Consider the following 19947-nt stretch of genomic DNA (forward strand, 5'->3'; position numbering starts at 1 on the left):
ACATACAGTATGCATATAGGAAATCTGATTGCAACTATTATGATTATGCTTCTAAATTATGAAAATAAATGCCCCCCGAACCCCCAGCCAATTAATAGACGTTTTAGTTTCTTACAAATGAATGAATAAAACTTCCAGATGTTTTTATTGCTGCAAACGACACCCCCCACTGTACGCACTTTAGCCATTGCCACGACCGGCCAAATACGACCGCACCCTCATAATCCACGTGCTGAAATGATTTTGCAAAATAAAGTTTTTTTGAAACTATGGACGGGTATTGCATGCTTTATTTTAAAAATGTGGGATCGGTGGGAAAGTTCTTTCTGTGCACCCTACTCTGCTCTCTCTTTAAGGTTAAAAGAAGATGGTTGCCCAGCCCTGGAGGACGGATCGGATCGACAACACGACACTTTGCCTTCAAAGTACGCGACTGACTCATGAACTCTCGCGTAGAGGAAGACCTTGACTTCCAAGGATGGGTAAAACGAACGGTGTAAATGAGGGAATGTAAAAGGAGGGTGAAATGAAATAATGTAAATGTTATAAAGTACAACGTTCCAAGGTATCAGGGAACGGAGCTGACCCAAGAACCGAAGAACCTTAGAACGCCACAGCGTTGAAAGAGGTTTAAGGATCCCGATAGTGAGATACATCCTTTGACTAGATACCTCGCACTAAGCACCTCTGGTTTCCTTTTCACGTTTCCCCGCACACGACCTATATGGACACACTACCCCCCTCGACTCCAGAAACCATATCCCTGGGGACCCTGCCCCGAGGAGGAAAGACGAGTAAGAGGTAAGTAAAGGACTTATGAATCCATGTATTTGAATATGCGCGAATGCTGTCTCCCCCACCCCCTTTTTCTTCCCTCTGCAGGTTACATCAGAGATTACAGCCGAGGTGTGGCGAAGATCCGAAGCCTTGCCATGTCTAATACACGAAGCAGACTAGCGCCGCAAGGTGGTGCCTAAGCACGCCTGCAAACTACTCACGTATCGAACAAACCCGAAAAATTAGCACAACCTGATAAGAAGTGATCACCCTTAAACCAGACCGGACGAATGAACCCATGTCACGTATGATGCGAAACTATGAGAGAATGTGTGTATGTGACTGAGGCGTTGACCCAACTGGTCGAAGGACCGAGAATGCGAGAAAGTGCGACAAAATGGTACCTCCTTTCTTCTTTCCTTTTTCTCAAGGCACGTCCCCTCTACCCTGTCTAATGCTCAAACTGCATGATTACAAGATTCTAACGCAGACCCGTGAATGCCCTTTACTGTGTAATGCACTAAATAGCCTTTCTTGAATACACTGCCACCCTCTCTGTTGCACGTGTACTATTTAGCCTGCCGTTGCGCTCTCTCTCTCTCTCTCTCTCTCTCTCTCTCTCTCTCTCTCTCCCTCCCTCTCTCTCTCTCTCTCTCTCTCCCTCTATTTTTGCACTCCCACTCTTCCGAGTGATTAGCCCCGAAATTGGCAGACTGCCACCCCTAGCGCACCACCTAATTGGCTTCAAATACCGTCAGTATTTGCACAAAAACTTGTCTTTAATACAATCACCCTGAGACCGTGTCATTACCTCTCCTTTTCCGCTAGAAGTCAATGAACCGAGGTTGGGCCGTAAGGGAAAGGACAGGTAAGACGACAGAGGTTCCCTAATCTGGCCCGAAATAAGGGAACTACATGTCAACGGCTCCTATGGTATAAAACAAGGACCTCAGAATACGCGACCCTCCCCGCCCCGAATTGTCGCAATACCCAGACAGGAAAAATGATCACCCCTGTTACATCCCCTGTATCAGCCGCTCCAAACTGGAGTTATGAAACTACCCCTCATTCCCGGTTATGAGAGATGGGTCGATTTACGCCCTTACCATAAGTTTTCTATGTCCCTAGGTGTCTTCCGATGAGACCCCTGTCTTCTCTAATTTAGTAATCCGGCCGCGAGAGGCTGCATAGGGACCAGAATGATGTTTTGCAAAGTTAAGATTAGACTGGAGCAAAGAAAACCATTACACTGTACCATGCCGAAAGCGAAAATGTTTAGTTGAGAAGCAGGAGGCATTGATAGAAAATAAATGTTTAGCCTATGTTCGTCCCTCAGCAAAATATCTGTTTAGTACCATGTCGATAGCACACAGTACCCTTGGTAAATATAAAGCCCTAGAGAACGGCATATCTTTGTCAAACCCGTCTTACGAAGGTGGGTCTCCATCAGATGAACTGTCGAAACTGTAATAAATAATTGTGAAGGAAAGTCATAGTAAATCCAACAGGCCCGTCATCGGTCATTTATATGTTAATTGTGAACCCTAATATAACGGACATTTTTCATTCTTTGCCTGGAGCTGGGAGAGAAATAGACTTTTTGATTATCTTCATCTGCAAATTCTCTAAAGACTGTCTTTTCAAACTTGTTTAAGGGTACTGCTGTTGGAGGAGAGAAGGACCGGATGTGGGAGCACGAGGCCTGACTGCAGACTAAGGAACACCTGCGACATTAGCCAAGGCGAGACCACGACAGAAAAGAGCTGCAGGACGAGGCACTGTTTTCGACAACCTGAGAAGAAAGGGCCGACCTGATGCCCCTGCTCGATGTCCAGTGTTTGCCGACAAGTCCCCGCTCTCTGAATTCCGTCACACGCCCGCCTATCTGAAGTCTCTCGTTCCCCTAGTTTGTTCCTAATTTGGCCTTGCTCCATCCCCCTTTTTCTCCGACCTACCCTATGGACTGTTTTGTACGCTCTTCTTCCATCTGAACTTTCTGACAATCACCTCAAAGGACACAGGGCGAAAAGGACCTTTCCGACCAGAAACGCGAGGAAAGGGTCGTGCCCTGCAACGCAGAACTTAGAATAGAGCTGGACTTGTAGCTCCACCGCCGGTGCTCCTCAGCGCCAACGAAAGACAACAAAGAATAATGAGAACTCGTTAACTTCGAACATTTGACATCCTCAATCACCGTTTCTGCTATGCCTCATTTCTCTCCCAGCCGCCATTGTATTGATCATGCTCCAATCCGAATCTGATATATGTAGTAACTTACCAGTTCACGTTATGAAATGTATTCGCTGCTCTCGCTACAGAATCGTTTTTTTGTATTACATTTCTATGACTTTCCTGCTAAAACAACTTGATCAAAGTTTATCAAATAGGTCCACCTCCTAAACCTAGAAATGTTAAAATGTATTGTTTACAACTCTTTTTCATCTAGGGTTCCTACCGTTTTCTTTCTCATGCCCACCACAATAGAACCGAGTAGAAAATGAACCAGCAAGATGTCTTGAATATGTTAAAGGGAGGACTGTTGAAAATTAGTACGGTTTGGTGAACATTATCTGCGCCATCTTGCCTCTTCCCCTGATGCCACACTTTTGTCGTGCGCACCCGCCATTTTAAGATGCCCCGATCAGAACGAACCCTTTTGCATGCCGCTGGCCCCTGACATAGCCCTTCGCCTTCACTAAGCCTGCACGCTGACCACCCCCCTGCTTGCACCTGCCTTGAATCATAAACCCCTCTTCGGCGCTGCTCTGCCCCAGGCCCTCATCCTGTTCCCAGCGCGACACCTCCCTTCTTCCCTTTCATGATCTCCGGCCCTTAGATGCGAACCCCCTTTTTCCCCGTGTGCCCGTTTGTCTTCCCCGTTCCCAGGCCGACACCCAGCTCTGCCGATACCATTCCTTGCCCCTCCCCGTACAATAGAAAGCTTCCCCCATCAAAGGATCCCCGGGTTGATCAAAGCCCCCACTCCATGAGATCCGATCAAACCCCCCACATTCCGTGAATCGGCGGAATATCCAGCTGCGTGATACTCATCACCTGTTGTGACTAGGGTGGGGACTTCAACTGTAAATGTGTGTGGGAACGGGCCCAAAGGGGAGTTCCGGGAATGTCTTTTCCATACATCAAAGCTTTAACATGAATGTGTAATCTGCAACAAAGTCATAAAACAGTGTATAAGAGGCCAGGCCTCAGAAATGTATCTAGAGCACCTCAGAACGATATCTTCTGCCCGTTTTGTTGTGTTCTCCTCCGGAGAGAATAAAAAACCTTGTTTCCTGCCTTCCAGTCTCCAGCGCCTGCCTCTTCATTGATTAAATAACTAGAGGGTCACAGAGGCAATACCGCCGGGCAAATACCGATTGTCCCCGACCCGACCCAGGTTTCAACAGCCCAATAAACAATAGTAGCCATGTTTCTATCAGCTTATTAACTATCGCCAAGTGTTAGGTTTGTGCAGTTGAAATTAGCCGAAAACCTCCTTCTGGCTAGCAAAATTGCATGGTGTGCGAGGGAACATGCCCAAAAACTGTGGCATGCATTATGTGCGAGGAGCAGAAGTGACTAAAGGGTTAATAAACAGCGTTCATTTGCAAACAAGCAGTCCCTTCCCTGAGGCAGGACTGTCTGAACCAATAGCTAGTTAACAAACAAACTTTGAAGTGTTAATGGAATTTTCCATTTCAACGAAAGAGACCAAAGCACAGGGTTATACTGCTACGGGTCTGGTCAGAAAACCTTTCCAGCCCATTTGAACTGCATAATTACTTACATTGGAACAAAATCTGCCAGGGTAACTTTTTAATGAGGGCACATCGGAGCATCGACAATATTTAAGCTGGAGCAGGAACGGAAAACAAAACGTTCATTGTGCTTGTTGGACTATTAAGGTGGTATCAAAAAACAGGTGAAGGTAATACATATTAATGAGCAGACCACAAGTAGCATGAACCTCACTTCTGAATGTGGAAATAGGTGTGTGTGGGGGAGGGGAAAGGCCATTAGTCAATCAACTAAATTGGACTGCGAAATGCACTCAAAACTTATTATTAAGAAGCTTGATGTATGTCAAAGGTTAAGCATCAAATTCCACATTTTATGAGAGGTGGGGCGAGAGGCGTGGCTGGTTCCTGGCTATGCGCTTTAACTACTGCAGTAAGAAGCACAGAAGAAAAGCCAACTGATCTACAAACATGAAACTAACCAGCACCTGGCTCCTTCCCCCTCCTCCCAGCAAAACCAGCTCCGAAAGCGAAACCTTCCTTGGGGCGGGACTTCCGTCTTCGGAAGCCCGCGCACGCGCCCACGGGAAAGCAGTGCTGGTGACGCGGGGCTCATGCCCGAGGGAGAGCCCCGCGGAGGCTGCAAGACCTTAGAATCACGGTAAGGGGGGGGGGCGCTTGCATGTATGGTGTGGGGGGGGCGCTTGCATGTATGGTGGGGGGGGGGCGCTTGCATGTATGCGGCACCTGGGGGGGCACTTTTATGTATACGGCGGTGGGGGGGGAACTTCTATGTATGCGGCGGGGGAGGGGGGGGGCTTATATGTATGCGGCGGCGGCCAGGGGGAGGGGGGGCCCTTCTATGTATGCGACGGCGGCGGCAGGGAGGTGGGTGGGGGGCCCTTCTATGTATGCGGCGGCGGCAGGTGGGGGGGACTTCTATGTATGCGGCGTCGGCGGGGGGGGGGGGGGGGGGGGGGCTTTGTATGTGTGTAGGTGCGCTCCTGTGTGTGTGTGCCTTCTTGCCTGCATGTGTGTGTTCAGTGTGCCTTTCTTTGCATGGGAATATGAGGGACGGCGACATGCGCGCTCACGAGGTAGAATCTCCGGCAGGAGACGCTCGTGACAGTCTGCTGTCTACATTCCCCTGAAAGTGATTACATTAGTTGTCTCGCTAGACGCAAAAGCTTCGCTTTTGCGTACGTCTAGCGAGACCTAAAAACATACCAAGTAACACAGTAAAAGGGCCAGTCCTCATAGCAGGTTACAAAAGGAGAAAAGGCAATACTAAGGAGAGACTACTAAGCCTACTGACAAATCAAAAGCAACTACTTGGAAAGGACAGTAACAGGAGTCAATTTAAAAGAATGGGAGGAAAGCTGGCCGAGCTTCTAGTCCATATCTGAATACAGCATGGCTCGAAGAGGCAGCACAAGCGCTGCCTAGGCGAGACTTTAAAACTGCAAGACTAGAAGTGGGACCTTCATTCAAAATTGTGAGCCTGCATTGCTCCTGACATTCTGGTACCACTCTTGACCACAGAAAGTTACACAATTCCAAATCTCCCAACCTCAGAATGTCCCATAGAATTTACCTCTTCAATTAACATATTTGAGTTGTATCTACTTTGCAACCAATATCCCAGATTTCAGAATAGCTTGATTGCCACTCCTGGCCATAACAATCCCAGAAAAAAACCTTTTGAATATGTGATGGGAGAATGACCCATTTCCCAATCCTGACCAGTCCAACCTGTGCGTCTAGTGGTTGCAACATGCCCTGTGGGCCCCTCCCGCTACCAAACTCTTGAGTGCAATGGGCCTGTTGCAAGATATGGGTCCCTGAAGTCGAGAACCCACAAGTGAAATTGCTTTGGCTGTCAGATCTACAAGGGGCACAGTTCCCCGCAGTGATCAGAGAACACATGAAGCCCTAATTAGTTCCAATAGATGTGATATGTCCCAGGGCATTAGAACGCCAACCTATCTGATGCCCAAAGCAGCCCAGTTACCCAGACACAAATATTTTTGTATTTCGGACATTACAAACTTTATGGACATACTATATCCAACGTATGCAATGCTGCTCTGTTCCTGGAGAGTGTGCCCCATTGACTGGCAAGGGGAAAAGAACACTGTAATAAAGATAAGAAATCACAAACGCAGGAGAGACTCCAAAACATTTCCGTGTTAAGAGAACATTGGACCAGATTTGATTGAAAACTATGGCACAGCGGATACATGATTTACACATGTTCCGAGGTCATATATACCATTGTCAAATAACTGCCCTACTTCACCATCCTGCAGCTAAAGATCGATTGATTTTAGAAGTAATATCTTCAACTCTAAATTAGGCTTATTGTTTTTCACTGTATCAACCTGCACCAGAGTTCCTAAACCACTTACAGGGCAAGATGTATCAAAGGATTTTACCCATTCTGTGTCTATGGGTAAATGCTTTAGTACATATGGTCCACGGTTCCTAAAATATACCCGGAGTGTCCTATTTACCAAAACTGGAGAGTCAAGTAACTAAAACGGAATACCTTGGTTAACTAATTGTGGTGCAACATTACTTGTGGCCTTTGAGCCCCGTACAGCAGTGCTAGTAAAAGATACTGCAGAGTAACCATCAATTGCCTCATGATGCAATGAACAGGCCACATACTTAGTACTGTTAATGAAGGACTCGAGAGAGGGACACCCTACCATGGCTGTTGGCAACAAATTCCGAACATGGGAAGGAGTAGTCCCTACCACTCCAAAATAAGTACTGGTCACATTCACCCTCAAATCAGATAAGCTGGATGCTACCATGCAAACAGCCCACATAGGACTTAAATTAAATCAGGGTTTTTTCCAATTAGAACTTGCACAGTGAAGCCCATATTTATGGCCACTGACATAGATCTGCAAATTCAAGGACTAGACAAGCAAATGGGCGACAACATCTATTTTTTTTTTTTTTAAATAACAAAAAATAACTGACTTCATCTTCCGATCAAAACTGGTTACAGGTAAACTGACCTTCTCTAAAAGGAGCACAAATTGGATTGTGAACTTGTAGGCACACTAATAACTGCTGATACAATGCATCTTTATGCATTTAACCCCGTTTTCTCCTCCCCACAAACCAAGATAGTAATCTTAGGTGTACACCACCAACTGACAGGAATATTCTTCATCTTCTGCCCCAGCTAAATAAACCAAAACAGGTATTGACAGTGAGATAAATCCAGTTAGACTGTTGCAACATAAATGCAAGCAGTATGTGCATTTAGGCACCAAGCCAAACATCCCCCCAAACAAGTCCGGTGTTTAATATGTGCAGGTAGAACCTGAAGAAGGTGGAGTAGCCACAGGAAATAACAATAATGCAAGCATGCAACCCCAGAGTAGAGCAACAATCTATTCATCATCCCATTCTTTTCAGAATCCTGGTGTGGAAAACGACCATTGATGAATGGTGAAATGATTATACTTCACTTAGGGGAGAAGGATTTAGAGGCTAATTTCGACTTTGACAGTGCTGCACCGGTTCTCCGCTGATGCAGCACCTCCAAAGCAGCACAAGGATTGCCCGCCTTAGTACGAGTTGAACTTGCGGAAGGTTGACGTTTCTTTGCCTTTCCCATGGAAAACAGGCACTGGGATGGGAGTGGTAAAAAACGTTCCAGCACGGCATGGACGTTATCGTCCATGCCGTGCTAGAACTTTGGGGGAATACAGACAGTGGGCCATATGATGTGCCCCCCTGAATGTATCCCCATGGTGGGGGTGGGCATGGAGGCCATGTAGGACCCACTTTCTTTCTGCACTGCCAGCCTTTTGATGGTTGGGCTCCCGCCATGAAATGGCTGGCGGTGCAGGAACTCATAATATGCTTAGACTGAGGGACTGGTGCAGTCCCACTGAGAATTTTACATTGTGGCGCAGCTCTGCCACTACCAGGGAACGACTGTTCCCTGGTGCAGACAGTGATCTACCGCCGGTACGATGACGAGAGTCGTAATATGGAAGATAATGGAGTGCCATTGCTGCGCCGCGAGTGTGTCTAATCAGGCCCTTAGTCACTACTCATTATCCCCTGTGACGAAAAGAAAAGCTAAATCTCCATCTATAATATACTAACACTATCCAGGCATCCCGACAAAGGAGATTACCTACTAAACATTTAAGAAACATAGTAATTAGGAGAAACACATAATGGGCCAGCAGCAACGCACAGTTCTGACCTTTCATCCATACCACCATCTTGGACCAAAAGTACTTTGGTACTCATTACTCAAAGGTAACTTCTTTTTCCAGGTTGGATCGGAAAGGAAGAACTACCGAAAATAGCAATCCTATCCCATATCCTACTAACCGTTCCAGGGGAGTGTTGTCCACAGTAACGCAGAAGATAGCAGGCAGATCAGGACACAAGGAGCATTAACAATGACCCACGGTCTGTGACTGACAAAAAGTGTTGCCAGACAGTCAGGAAGGCTTCACCCTTCCATTTCTTGACAAAAATATTAAATGGTAAGTGGTTACAATGGGGCAAGATTTAACGAAATGCAAAAGTCTACAGGTGACAACTTCAGCAATTATCTAGGGAAGCAAAGGGGGGGGGACGCCAATGGTCTAGGACTCCTTACTCAATGATCAGGCCCAAAACAAACACCCCCCACCCCACACCCCCAACTGAAATACCAACACAGACTGCCGGCCCGAATAAAGCAGACATTTAAAATCGCATGCTGAAAACTCCAATATTTAATTAAAACAAAAAAGGCTGTGCACATTCAGTTACTACCATCTAAGAATAAATATATGTTCAAGAACAAGCCTTGTCAAACCCACCAAACAACAAGAAACTATGTATAATAATAGAACAAACCAGAGGAACTCTCCTATGGAACACCTCGATAAGAGATTTCCAATCCCCCGTATTCGAAAGAAATACGGTTTGATGCCCTTTAAGTCTCCACCATCATTCCCGCACATCATTTTTTATGCCCTGTAGCCCAATGAACATTGCTACGCACAGCTAGAATAAGGAATAAGGGGAAACCGGTCACAAAGCATGCATGGCGCATGCCAAAATTATAGAAGAGGAAAGTAGGAGATTTTAACAAAATAATCAAGAGATTGCATTTCCCCCACTGACTTCAATTGAAACAAACGCAATTTCAGACGGGTAACAGCCAATATTAAGCTATTTTTTGCTTCGAACATCGGGAGTCTCCCGTATGGGTCGGGTCTATTGGCATGCACTTTTGTTTATATATATATATATATATATATATATATATATATATATATATATATATATATATATATATATATATGAGATAGAGCTGACGTAACGACGAAGAATAAAACGGGATACACGTTTCCTTGACAGTGTCTTTGGGAGGTTGCCGGTTATTTCCCCCTGTGCTTAACATTCCCTTCAAGACAATAGTGCTCGTGTTCCTGTTGATACTATGAGGCACACTTAACGAAGGCCACGTGTAAAGGGATAATGCTGGGATCCTTCCGCTCCCCGCCCAGCGTGTGGCACAATAATTAATTCCCTGGTATCTCAGGATAACAACAATCTTTTCACCCTCAGTTTTAGGCACTGGCGTCCTTCACCCACAAAGCACAATGGCAATGCCTGCCGAGCCCTCTTCTGCAAACTACAGCTCCCAGAGCTCCGCTCGCTTCAGTAAAATCACACAAACCGCTTCTATGCCCCCCAAGACTCACCTGCTTTCGGTGCCCACTCGAATACTCATCCCCCGTTTCCCCTTTCAAACGAGACCCGGCCTTGACAGCAAGGCACCTGCCGGGAAACCGAGTCCTGGTCGTTTGGGGTCATTTGATCGACGAAGAGACAACGCGAGCTCAAATACTACAACTCCCGACAGACTCTACGCTGACGGCACGCCCCGTGGGGCACCTGTGTCGAGCTTCCCGCACACGCTACGTTTAGTCACACCCTGGCTGAGCCTCTCGCGTAGGCTGATGGGATATGGCGTTTTATTTTATCATTTTATTCCAGGCAGTATAAGGAGACAGAAAGCTTACAAACTACGACTCCATTATGGCTTCTGGAGGAGATACGTATGGGGCACGCTCTGTACACGTTTAGGACTAGCGGTTGCTAAGAAACGGTAACGCCTTGGTTGAAAAAGGTGAATAAGGCAATTACTGCTAGTAGGGGGATTAGTGACCGAATGACACCGGGAAAATTAACTGCAAGGTGTTTTAGGGCAATAGCTAAAAGAGGGAGAAAGGCGCAAAACTAACGGAGGGGTGGGTATGAGGGAAATTACTTCAGATAGAGGAGGCTGTGATATCTATAAGAGTGAAAAGAAGATTGAGGGTAATAACTGGTGGGAGGCGGGGTGTGATCTCTAAGTGGGTATGTGATCAATAACTGATATTGTGAATGGGACACCGAGAACGCCTGGAAAGTTCACTTAATGCACTATTGACAAATAATTCAGTGCAGTAGAGGCTCATGAAAGAGCCAGGCTGGCCTTATATATTGTAACTAGACCCCCAAACAATATTGAGCTCTTTCCGGAGGACACAGCAGCAGAAGGGAATTTATTTTAATTTCCATATAACTTGATCTCATAATGTGTGTAGAGTGTGTTTGATGATTATCAGAAATCGTGGAAGAAATCTGCTTCATCCCGAATTCGTTGCACTGTTTTCTTTCACGTTATATGAAGATATAAGGAATCGTATATATTGCACTGTTGCGGTCTGCTGGCACTGATGAATGTACCGCTGAGAAAACAATAAATGCATTTTTAGCTTCTTACAAGAGAGCAAATGAGAAGAAATGTATCACATTTCTACATAGAAGGTGTTTCATTAAAATAAAGTTACAACAGAGAACTCAGTTCCACCCAATCTAGATTTAAAACGTGGTATATGGAAAAGGAAGTTTGTTAGAGGAGTGGTGTGTCTGGGAAGGATTATGCTCACGATTATATGACGTAGAAAGGCAGGAAGATTGTTATAGAAGGTTTTATGTGTTAGGCATAATACTGTACAGAAAATATGCTGCTGGATTGGCAGCCATTGTAATGAATGCAACATAGTAGCATCGTCACGCTTTTTAGGAACTACCAGCACTAGGCGAGCTGCCTGGGTCTGGAAAATATGTAGACAATTAGTATTACTTTACATTTTCCACTATTTCGGTGAAGAAGTACTTGTATATATTGTTCCCAATGTTCCACATTGTTGTTATTTCACAACTCCTTGACACAGATCAACACTTCTAAGGTCCTGTAAATAGACACCTGGTCTGTCTGAATGTACCCATTGCCCTCCTTTCTCTCTAGACAGATTTAGGTCCCTGCATACTCTATCAAATTTCCGAGCTAGACCTTGTGTTGTTTTCATACCTCTCGTCTGAATTATTGGTAGTATGGATTTAGATTTTTTTTGTGATGTGGCACCAGAACTTGACGGCATAGCTTAGTGGATGCCTTTTAATAATTCATGCAATAGTAAAATTGTTACCTTTTTCATTCTCTTCAACAGTTCAGTTGATCCCCATTTTTAAATCTCAACCTAAGTGGTTTACCATACCTTAAGTAAAATGCAGCAGGTTTAAATCGTTTACACACATTTTATGAGTTTCCCTGTCCTTCTAACACAACCAAGATTAGTGCTACAAGAGCTATCTAATCAATTTAACATTTGAAATTGCTGTCAGTCTATAACTTTCTGTCCATCGGGTGAGCACCCACAGCATGTTAATAGATTTATTACAGTTTGTGGAAGCAGAAGGCACTTTGCTAAATCAGCAAGTCAAATATGTAACAATATCTAATGATACCTTATGCCCCCGTGATTCATTTGTTTTAACATTCTGCAATTTTTCAGTTCCAGGGTGAAATAATCCTGTTTTGTCAGCTATATAATTTCTGGAGAGTAACTTTGTATATTTTTAAATATTTAACTGAACCAAATATCAGTTTATACTCTGGCTGCTTGCCCTATGTATTTACTGCTTTTATGTTTGCTTGAATCCCATTTTTTTCCCTTCATTGATGGTAGTGACTTTTCTGAAGATCTTAGTGTGATTTGATCAAATGCCTATCTCCATTTCCAGTCCTTATGTACTATGGCTTAAGAAAGCATTGTAAGCAATGGTCAAAGTAGAGATCTTTGTGTAATTACAAACAAACCTTGAATTTCAAATCTTTCCATTCGGGTATAAAATTGAAATTTAAAAAAAGTGTTGCAGAATTATTTATCATCTACTTCATATGTAAATTAAATACATCCATGCCAGTGCTAAACATCCCATCGAGGAACTGTATTACTTTCGTCTCCATACACCCTATGTTTTTTTTTTGGTGCAAGCCTTAGTCTTTTCAAACTAACATCATCTTCTGTTCCTTTTCTGTACATCTTTGGTTAAGAATGGTATATCATGTAATTCATGGTCTTCTCCCTATCCTTACTAAGACCATTGTCTTGAATCAAGACCTGTTTTTTTATCCGCTGAATATTTCCCTACTTTTTTCTAATGTCAGCTTAGATCTAGTTATTTTAATCGTCTGTATGTGACACATAAACATATTTCTGATTAGCTCCTTTCATCTGCTTTCTAAGTACTTTCAGCCAGAAAAATTAACGGCCTAATTTAAACTTTGGAGGACAGAGTAGTATCTGTCAGGATGGCAGAGAACATTACCTCCAAAATCCTGAGGGTACTAATCCTGCCAACTTCAGAGATGACTGCCTACTTAGTGGTCATCTCTGTAAATTGAAAGGGACTGCTGTCATGGTGGTTCCTTTCAATGTACGAAAAGTTTGGTAAACGGGTGCCATCGGTTTTGAAAGCCTTACACCGAACTTTGGACTTTTTTTGTTTTTTAAAAACAAACTCACACATTGGGAGTTCAGAAAAAACAAATAAGTAATGACACCCATTCTTTTAGTGTTTTCTTCCAAAGTGTGGTGTTCATCGTTGTTTTTTCTTGCCTCTCACTGCTTGGCTTATCTTGGTGGCAATGTACAGGGAAAAAAAGGTATTACACCATCAACCCTGCATAGGTGGATGGTGTAATGACCTTCCTCTGGCAGCCCGTACTCCGTCAGGCCATCAGATGTAGTATTCCATTGATGGAACCAACATGGGCTCCATCGACGGAACACATAGTGTGAGTCATCTCTAAATGAAGGGGGTGGACTGAGTGTTGGACAGGCAGGGTACTCTGTCACATTTGCGACCGATTACCCTGTCTGCAAAACTCCAAACCTGGCCCTAAATTCTTTCATGATTGATCGCTTTTCTGGGCTCTGCGGTATCATAGAAATTCTTTTTTACACCCTAGTAAAGACACACAATACTATTATCTGCAGTAAATCCTTTTTCAAGTTGCTGCAAGAAGAATGTTGGCAATCCATTCCTACCTTTGATCTTGTTATTGCTAAACTAACCTTTTTCGACTCCCTGTAAGGAGTGTTGTGGTTCTTCACCCTATTCTTATTTTATCTGTTTTTATTTCTGTTTACCCCAATTCTTTTTGAAGAACGTTGACACCTTATGTGGGATCCTAGGACTTACTAGATAACAGCTTCAAGTTAGCCAATCAATAAAATGTGTTATCCGATCTGAGTAAAGATCTCTCTCAGAGTTTCTCGGCTTCTAGAAGCAAATCAAAAAAGTTCAGCTCCCAGGCACACTTTGCTCAGCTAGGGCCTAGGGCTAGGTGCTGGAAGATTATTTGTCCTACTGATTCTTGTTGACAGAGCTGTAGAGAGCATTTGAAGGTTAAGGGGCTACTTCTGACGGGCTAAAAGAGCTGCAATGTGGATTTTCTTTGGCGGTATAGCTTGCTGAGGCTTTTCATCAGCTGTAAGCTGTTGAGTGTAACTAACCAGGCTCAGTGAAACTGACACACTGGCCTACAGGCATTGAGTCCAGTAACCCAGGAGGTCAGTCGTCCTTGGCCACGAGATGTTGCTGTTTTGAATGATAGCAGTACTGTTCCGTATAGAAAATAAGGTGTTGGATTTCTGAGGATAGATGCTGTCCTTGGTGGAGACTTCATAACAATTCCAGTTCTGAATAATATGCACTGCAAAAAAAATTACTTATCGAGTTTATTTCTCTGCCATTCCATGTCCAATCTAGAGAGCTGCTTATGGAAGAGAGCATGGAAGACATAAAGGAGGAAACCAGCACCTGTTTCACAGTGTACTTTCAGCCGTGCCACCAGCAAGGAGATGGAACTGATGCAGAGTTGGAGAGTATTCAGCAATCATTTCAGAGGTTTCGAAAAAAGCGGCAGGTAGGAGACATCAGACATGATTTGTTACAGGATGGCATAACTTCAGAATCGCATCAATGAGTTACTTTCACATATTTAAGTCCCACTTGCCTCAGCCTCTAAGCACTAGGATTATGTGAAAGCACAATCTCCGCTGCAGACCAAGAAACTGTAACTGTAATTCTCAACAAGAATTCAATTCAGGCAAAATATTGAGTTACTACCATATGTGAGAGAAGGAAATAAATGAGAAACTAGAAGGCATTCATAAATTGAACACCCTAGAGGAAGACTTTAGTTAATTCAGGTTTGTCTCACTGAATAGCAAAATTAGCCACTGTAAAATAGTTGCAGCAGTGTTTCAGGATTTACTAGTACAGGTGTAAGGGTGGCAGATGAAGGTGGAAAGGGAGTGGTGTTGGAGTCCTCAAAACAGATGACCTCGTATTGGGAAAAGTAAATCAAGGGTTTGAGGAGAGCAAAAGGAGAGTTGGGATGCACCTGGAGAGATATAACTAGTAATTAACGAAAGTTGTGTTATCACCTACACCTATCATTGGTGCCAAATAACCTGTAGAGTTATGTTCAGCTCTAAGAGCTCCCTGTGAAAATTGTATCCAGTTCAATAGGCCATATCTGGAGTGTTATGCACAGTTCTGGAGGCCACATGTTGAGTATTATGACCTGTTCTCGAGACCAAATCTGGTTTATTGTGTCTGATTTCAGGGCGCCCTGGAATAACACTCAGAAATATGCGTAAACTTCCATGGCAGTGTTAAGCATTCCATTGAGTAGCACACTCAAAGATGTGAATGCATACTCACAGGAGTATTAATCACATGGGTGGAGGACAGGTGTAGCACTCCCAATATGAAAAAGGAGGTAAACAGAACTGGCACGCACAATTATGAGAACGGAGAAATGCAGCAGTAAAGCCAGAAATGTTAATTTCTAAATGAATGTTAGTGGATCCTGGAAACGCATATGTGATTCATGAGCACAACATTAGTGAATGAATGTAAAACTCGTGGTGTAGAATGTAGTATGTAAATTCACAAAAAAAAAGACAAATGACAAAAAGCCATGTCTGAGAACACAAATAACCGAAAGCATATTTACCGGGAAAACAAGTTAATAGAAATACAGTCGGTCGAAAATAATAGGAAAACCAAATAAAACAGTAGAAACGTATTCATATGACATTATAAACAGTCCTGTTTTTAAAGGAAAGATAGATTGATTATCCCAAAGTAATCCCGATAGGGGAACATCATTATGAGTTATGAAGTTTGCTGATGTCTGTAATACACAATTGAGCAGAGGCAAAAAATGTCCTCATTTGCATGGGGTCACACCACCTTTCACATCAGAGAATACCTAATTGTGATGATGCTGGCACAAAATGTGCACCATCACAATCTGTATTACAGATGGGGCCATACAAGCATCTGCATTCCCTTCTATAATAATGATGAACTCTGAGGTTGTAAGAAGTGGACATAAATTCCCAGGGCACTTATGGTAACACCACGCCTGGTAGGGTAACTGTACCTACAGTATCATAGTCACTGGTGAACTAGATGGATCTCTCCGCCAAGACTGGCCTTCACATAGTGCTATTTTCTTTTGGTTTCCTGTTTGCAGGCGTACATTCAGATTGCCACATATACATTTTCAAGGGAATTTGTTTGTAAGATGTCAAAGATTTCCAGTAGCATATTGGCAAGTTCTAGACATGCTTTTGTTCAAAACACGCCTTCTTTTGCACCTATATAAAGGTAAATGTTATATTAAATCAAGTACCTATCAGAAATATTTAAAGAAAATGTCTTAAAGAGCAGCATTGAATTTGTCATGTTTTTCCCATGACCATGTGTAATACATGTTTATAATTCCATGCATAAGTATCCACACTTAATATATTTGTTGTATAGTATATAACTAGTGCACTGCACTACGACAGGGTGAAAGACAATGCCGTGATTGGATATTTCCTTCAAAGGTCACAATCGCGACACAACCAAATGTAAATATTTTCTAGGAGGGCTTTTGTATTTTTCTGTGCTGCTGAATAGTGCCGAGGGGTCTGCCCTAAGGTCAGTAGGTAAGGTCAGTAGGCCTGACAGAGTGCCTAAAACGAAAACAGATTTAACCAAGCTGAAAAGAGATTGATTGGTGGTACTATGGATCCCCTTTATTGAAGAATCTACAGTGCAGATGTCACAGGGGATAACACAAGATGGAAGGTGGGGTCTTATCAGGTTCCAAGCAAGACGTTGTTCTTGGAGTTATCATATCCTGGTAAAACGTAACAAATTCAAGGAGAAAATGAGAGGTGTGATGGTGTATCACAAAACAGGTACAATCAGTGGAAAGTGGGGTCGCCATTGTGAGGCCGTATTTAGAGATTTCATCAGGAGAATTTCCTGGTTTTCAAATATCATTTCTAATAGTATCTTGAGTTTCAGATACCACATCTGCATTATTCTGCCTACTCTGGATGCCTCATCTAGAATCGTGTCCAGTTCTGCAGGCCACAGTTGTGTTAATTGTGTTCAGTTCAGGGGTCTACAGCTGTTGTCTATGAATAACTATGTCTTTTCCTGAAAATTCAGGAAGAAGTGACATCCTATTTCAGGTTATGACACAACTAACACTAAGAAATAGCTTTGTAAATTCAGCCCAATATCTCCAGATGGATTCATTTGAGGGGACCCTTAGGTAAGCAACCAAAATAATGTGTTATTATTAGAATGATTCCTATGAGTAAATGTTCAAGCCCCTATTCATGAACAAACAAGAATTGATGAAGGTGATGGGCATGACAATCAGGCAACAGAAATTCAAAACTAGGGTGCAAGGGGTTGACTATTCAAAACTGATCGGAGAAGTATCTGAGAGCTATAAGTCACATATGAAGTGGACAGAGGAAAATATGTTTCCACAGAAAGTGCAATAAGATGCGAACAGTGAATGAAGCAAGTGGAGGTGTATCTGGATTTTCTTTTATGCGTTTTAATGAAGTCGTGTACAGCAGAACTTCAATGTTTTCTGATTTCAAGTGAACTGTCATCTTAGTACTGATGGTAAAGTAGTTTTTCCTCCTCCCTCCAACCCTCACCAATACTCTTTCTTCAACAATAAACTTCTCAAAAGTGAGTGATTTTCCTGTCTTACTTCGTGTTTGATCGATGTGCCCCATATAAGAATTCATCGCAAGACTTGTAATTCTACAAGGAACCCCCCCACAGTAGAAGAGAAGAATAACAATAAATGCCACTTGTTCTTGTACCTTCCTGCCTCAAAGCGCAAGTTTATCCTTTATAAGCCCAGCCCCATTCCATGGCTCACTTCTGGTCGTTCCACTCTCTCCTTCAGTTTTCTCCAACTGCACTGATTTGGCGTTTGTCTTGCAGTGCCTTGTCTTTACACACAATGATTCCAGGCTAAGGGTTGTTAATACAGCTGCTTCCATCTTGGTATGTTGTTTGCCCCCCCCCCCCCAGGACTGCTTTCTCTCAAGAATAATTCAGGCACCCAGCAATAACTTCCATCTACTTTTTTTTATCCTTTTATTGAGCTTTGTATCTTAAATACAATTGGTTTCAATTTCTTAAATATGGGACAACTAACGATCAGATGAAAAAGTATATTGTGTTTATAAAAAATATTTTCTCTTATAAGTCTTACGATGCATAAAAAGTATGTCCAAATTCCTGCACCAGACGCTAGTAGATCACCTGCTTTGTAATTCAAGACTGTGTGTTACACTTCTGTATCTCAATGTTAATACTAATCCAACTGCACAGGTCTATGTTCCATAGAGTGCGCAAACATTCATTTTACAAAGTGCATGTTTGCGCACCACTTGCAGGTTTTCAAAACACATGAAAGGCATTGTCATTTACAGTACCAATAGCTCAGATTCTTATATTGCAAATGTTTATTCCTAGGACTGCTACAATCACTCTAATGGATTTTGTTCAGTCGTCCTATTTTATGGCTGGGTGCTGATGGAGCGAGATAGAAAACAAAATTTTGTTTAAACTCGCAAAGTCACATTTCCATAACATGAATAAAATTATTAATGATTTGTGATATGTCGTGCTAATACAACCTAGATTAAACTTTACACGTGGGGGGACTAACATGTGTGCTCATAAACGTGCATAAATGTTGCATCTTTTTGTTCGTGCAAAATAATAAAATAATTTATTGTTTTCGTTTTTGTCATTACTAACTGCTGCATATTTAAAATAAGCATGTGCTTGTTTTGCTTTTTCTTGTCTGTGTGATGTCATTTCTACTATTCTAGGTGCATATGGGTCTCATAGAAAGACGGAGACTGGTAAATATAAACGCTGCTTTATTTGTTTGCAATGGCTAGGTAACATTTTGATTAATCGGGTGGGCTAATTATTTAGTAAACCATGGGGTGGATACAGAATATACTTTATTTCTTACATTAATACTTTTCTTGTGTTTGTTTTATACTAGAAATCATAAGTTGCCTGCTTTTGAGGCCTAGCTATTTGAGCCGCAAAATAAAAGCTGATCTATAATTCTGCAGAAAGTCACGAGACGCCCATTCTGAATTAAAACGTTTATTGAAGCTGCATTCACAAAGCAAAAACTGATGAGCTGACATCATTCTGTCGGACATGGCCAAGGTCGAAAGTGAACTTTTTGTCAGTCCTTAACTTGGCATCCGCGGAAGTTGCACTGTAAGACTATGGAAGCTGCGGGGATGACTTAAAACAAAGTTGCAATCGCAGGAAGCCTCTGGCTTCACGTGGAAGAGACAATGGTCTTTGTAAGACATGATTTTGTGGAACTTTTTAAGAATTGGGTGACATGTCACTTGTCACTCTCAGCCAATGGGACGTCGAGTATTTCTGAAAACTTTCCTTTGCTAGTTTAGTTAGCGTAGAAAGGTATAAAAAGTCATGCCCTTAGGGTTGGGCTGGCTGCTGCTTTCTGACTTTCCGATGAGGGTGATGTGCTGCTGGACTTTGCGTGGAGCACGTAAGAATCCTCAAAGAACTTTACTTTAAATTCTGTCTATTTAGCTCAATTAGGGAAATAGGTTTTAAAAAAATGCTAAACTTTATATAATTTCTTTAAACTGATTCAATTGCTTAAATTGTATTTTTC

At 42.8% G+C, this 19947-nt stretch overlaps 1 protein-coding gene across 2 annotated transcripts in view; it reads right to left on the reverse strand.

Annotated features, from left to right (window-relative positions):
- C5_1H1orf159 (chromosome 5_1 C1orf159 homolog) overlaps window positions 1-10370 on the reverse strand; it is a 292203-nt gene extending 281833 nt beyond the window's left edge. For both annotated transcript variants that reach the window (XM_078642367.1, XM_078642366.1), the window contains exon 1: window positions 10253-10370. In XM_078642367.1, the coding sequence (XP_078498493.1) occupies window positions 10253-10281 (29 nt within the window). In that variant the 5' untranslated portion in view covers window positions 10282-10370. The remainder of the gene's footprint in view (window positions 1-10252) is intronic.
- Between the last annotated feature and the right edge of the window lie 9577 nt (window positions 10371-19947).

The sequence above is a fragment of the Lissotriton helveticus genome, chromosome 5_1, assembly GCF_964261635.1.
Source record: "Lissotriton helveticus chromosome 5_1, aLisHel1.1, whole genome shotgun sequence".
Classification (NCBI taxonomy): domain Eukaryota; kingdom Metazoa; phylum Chordata; class Amphibia; order Caudata; family Salamandridae; genus Lissotriton; species Lissotriton helveticus.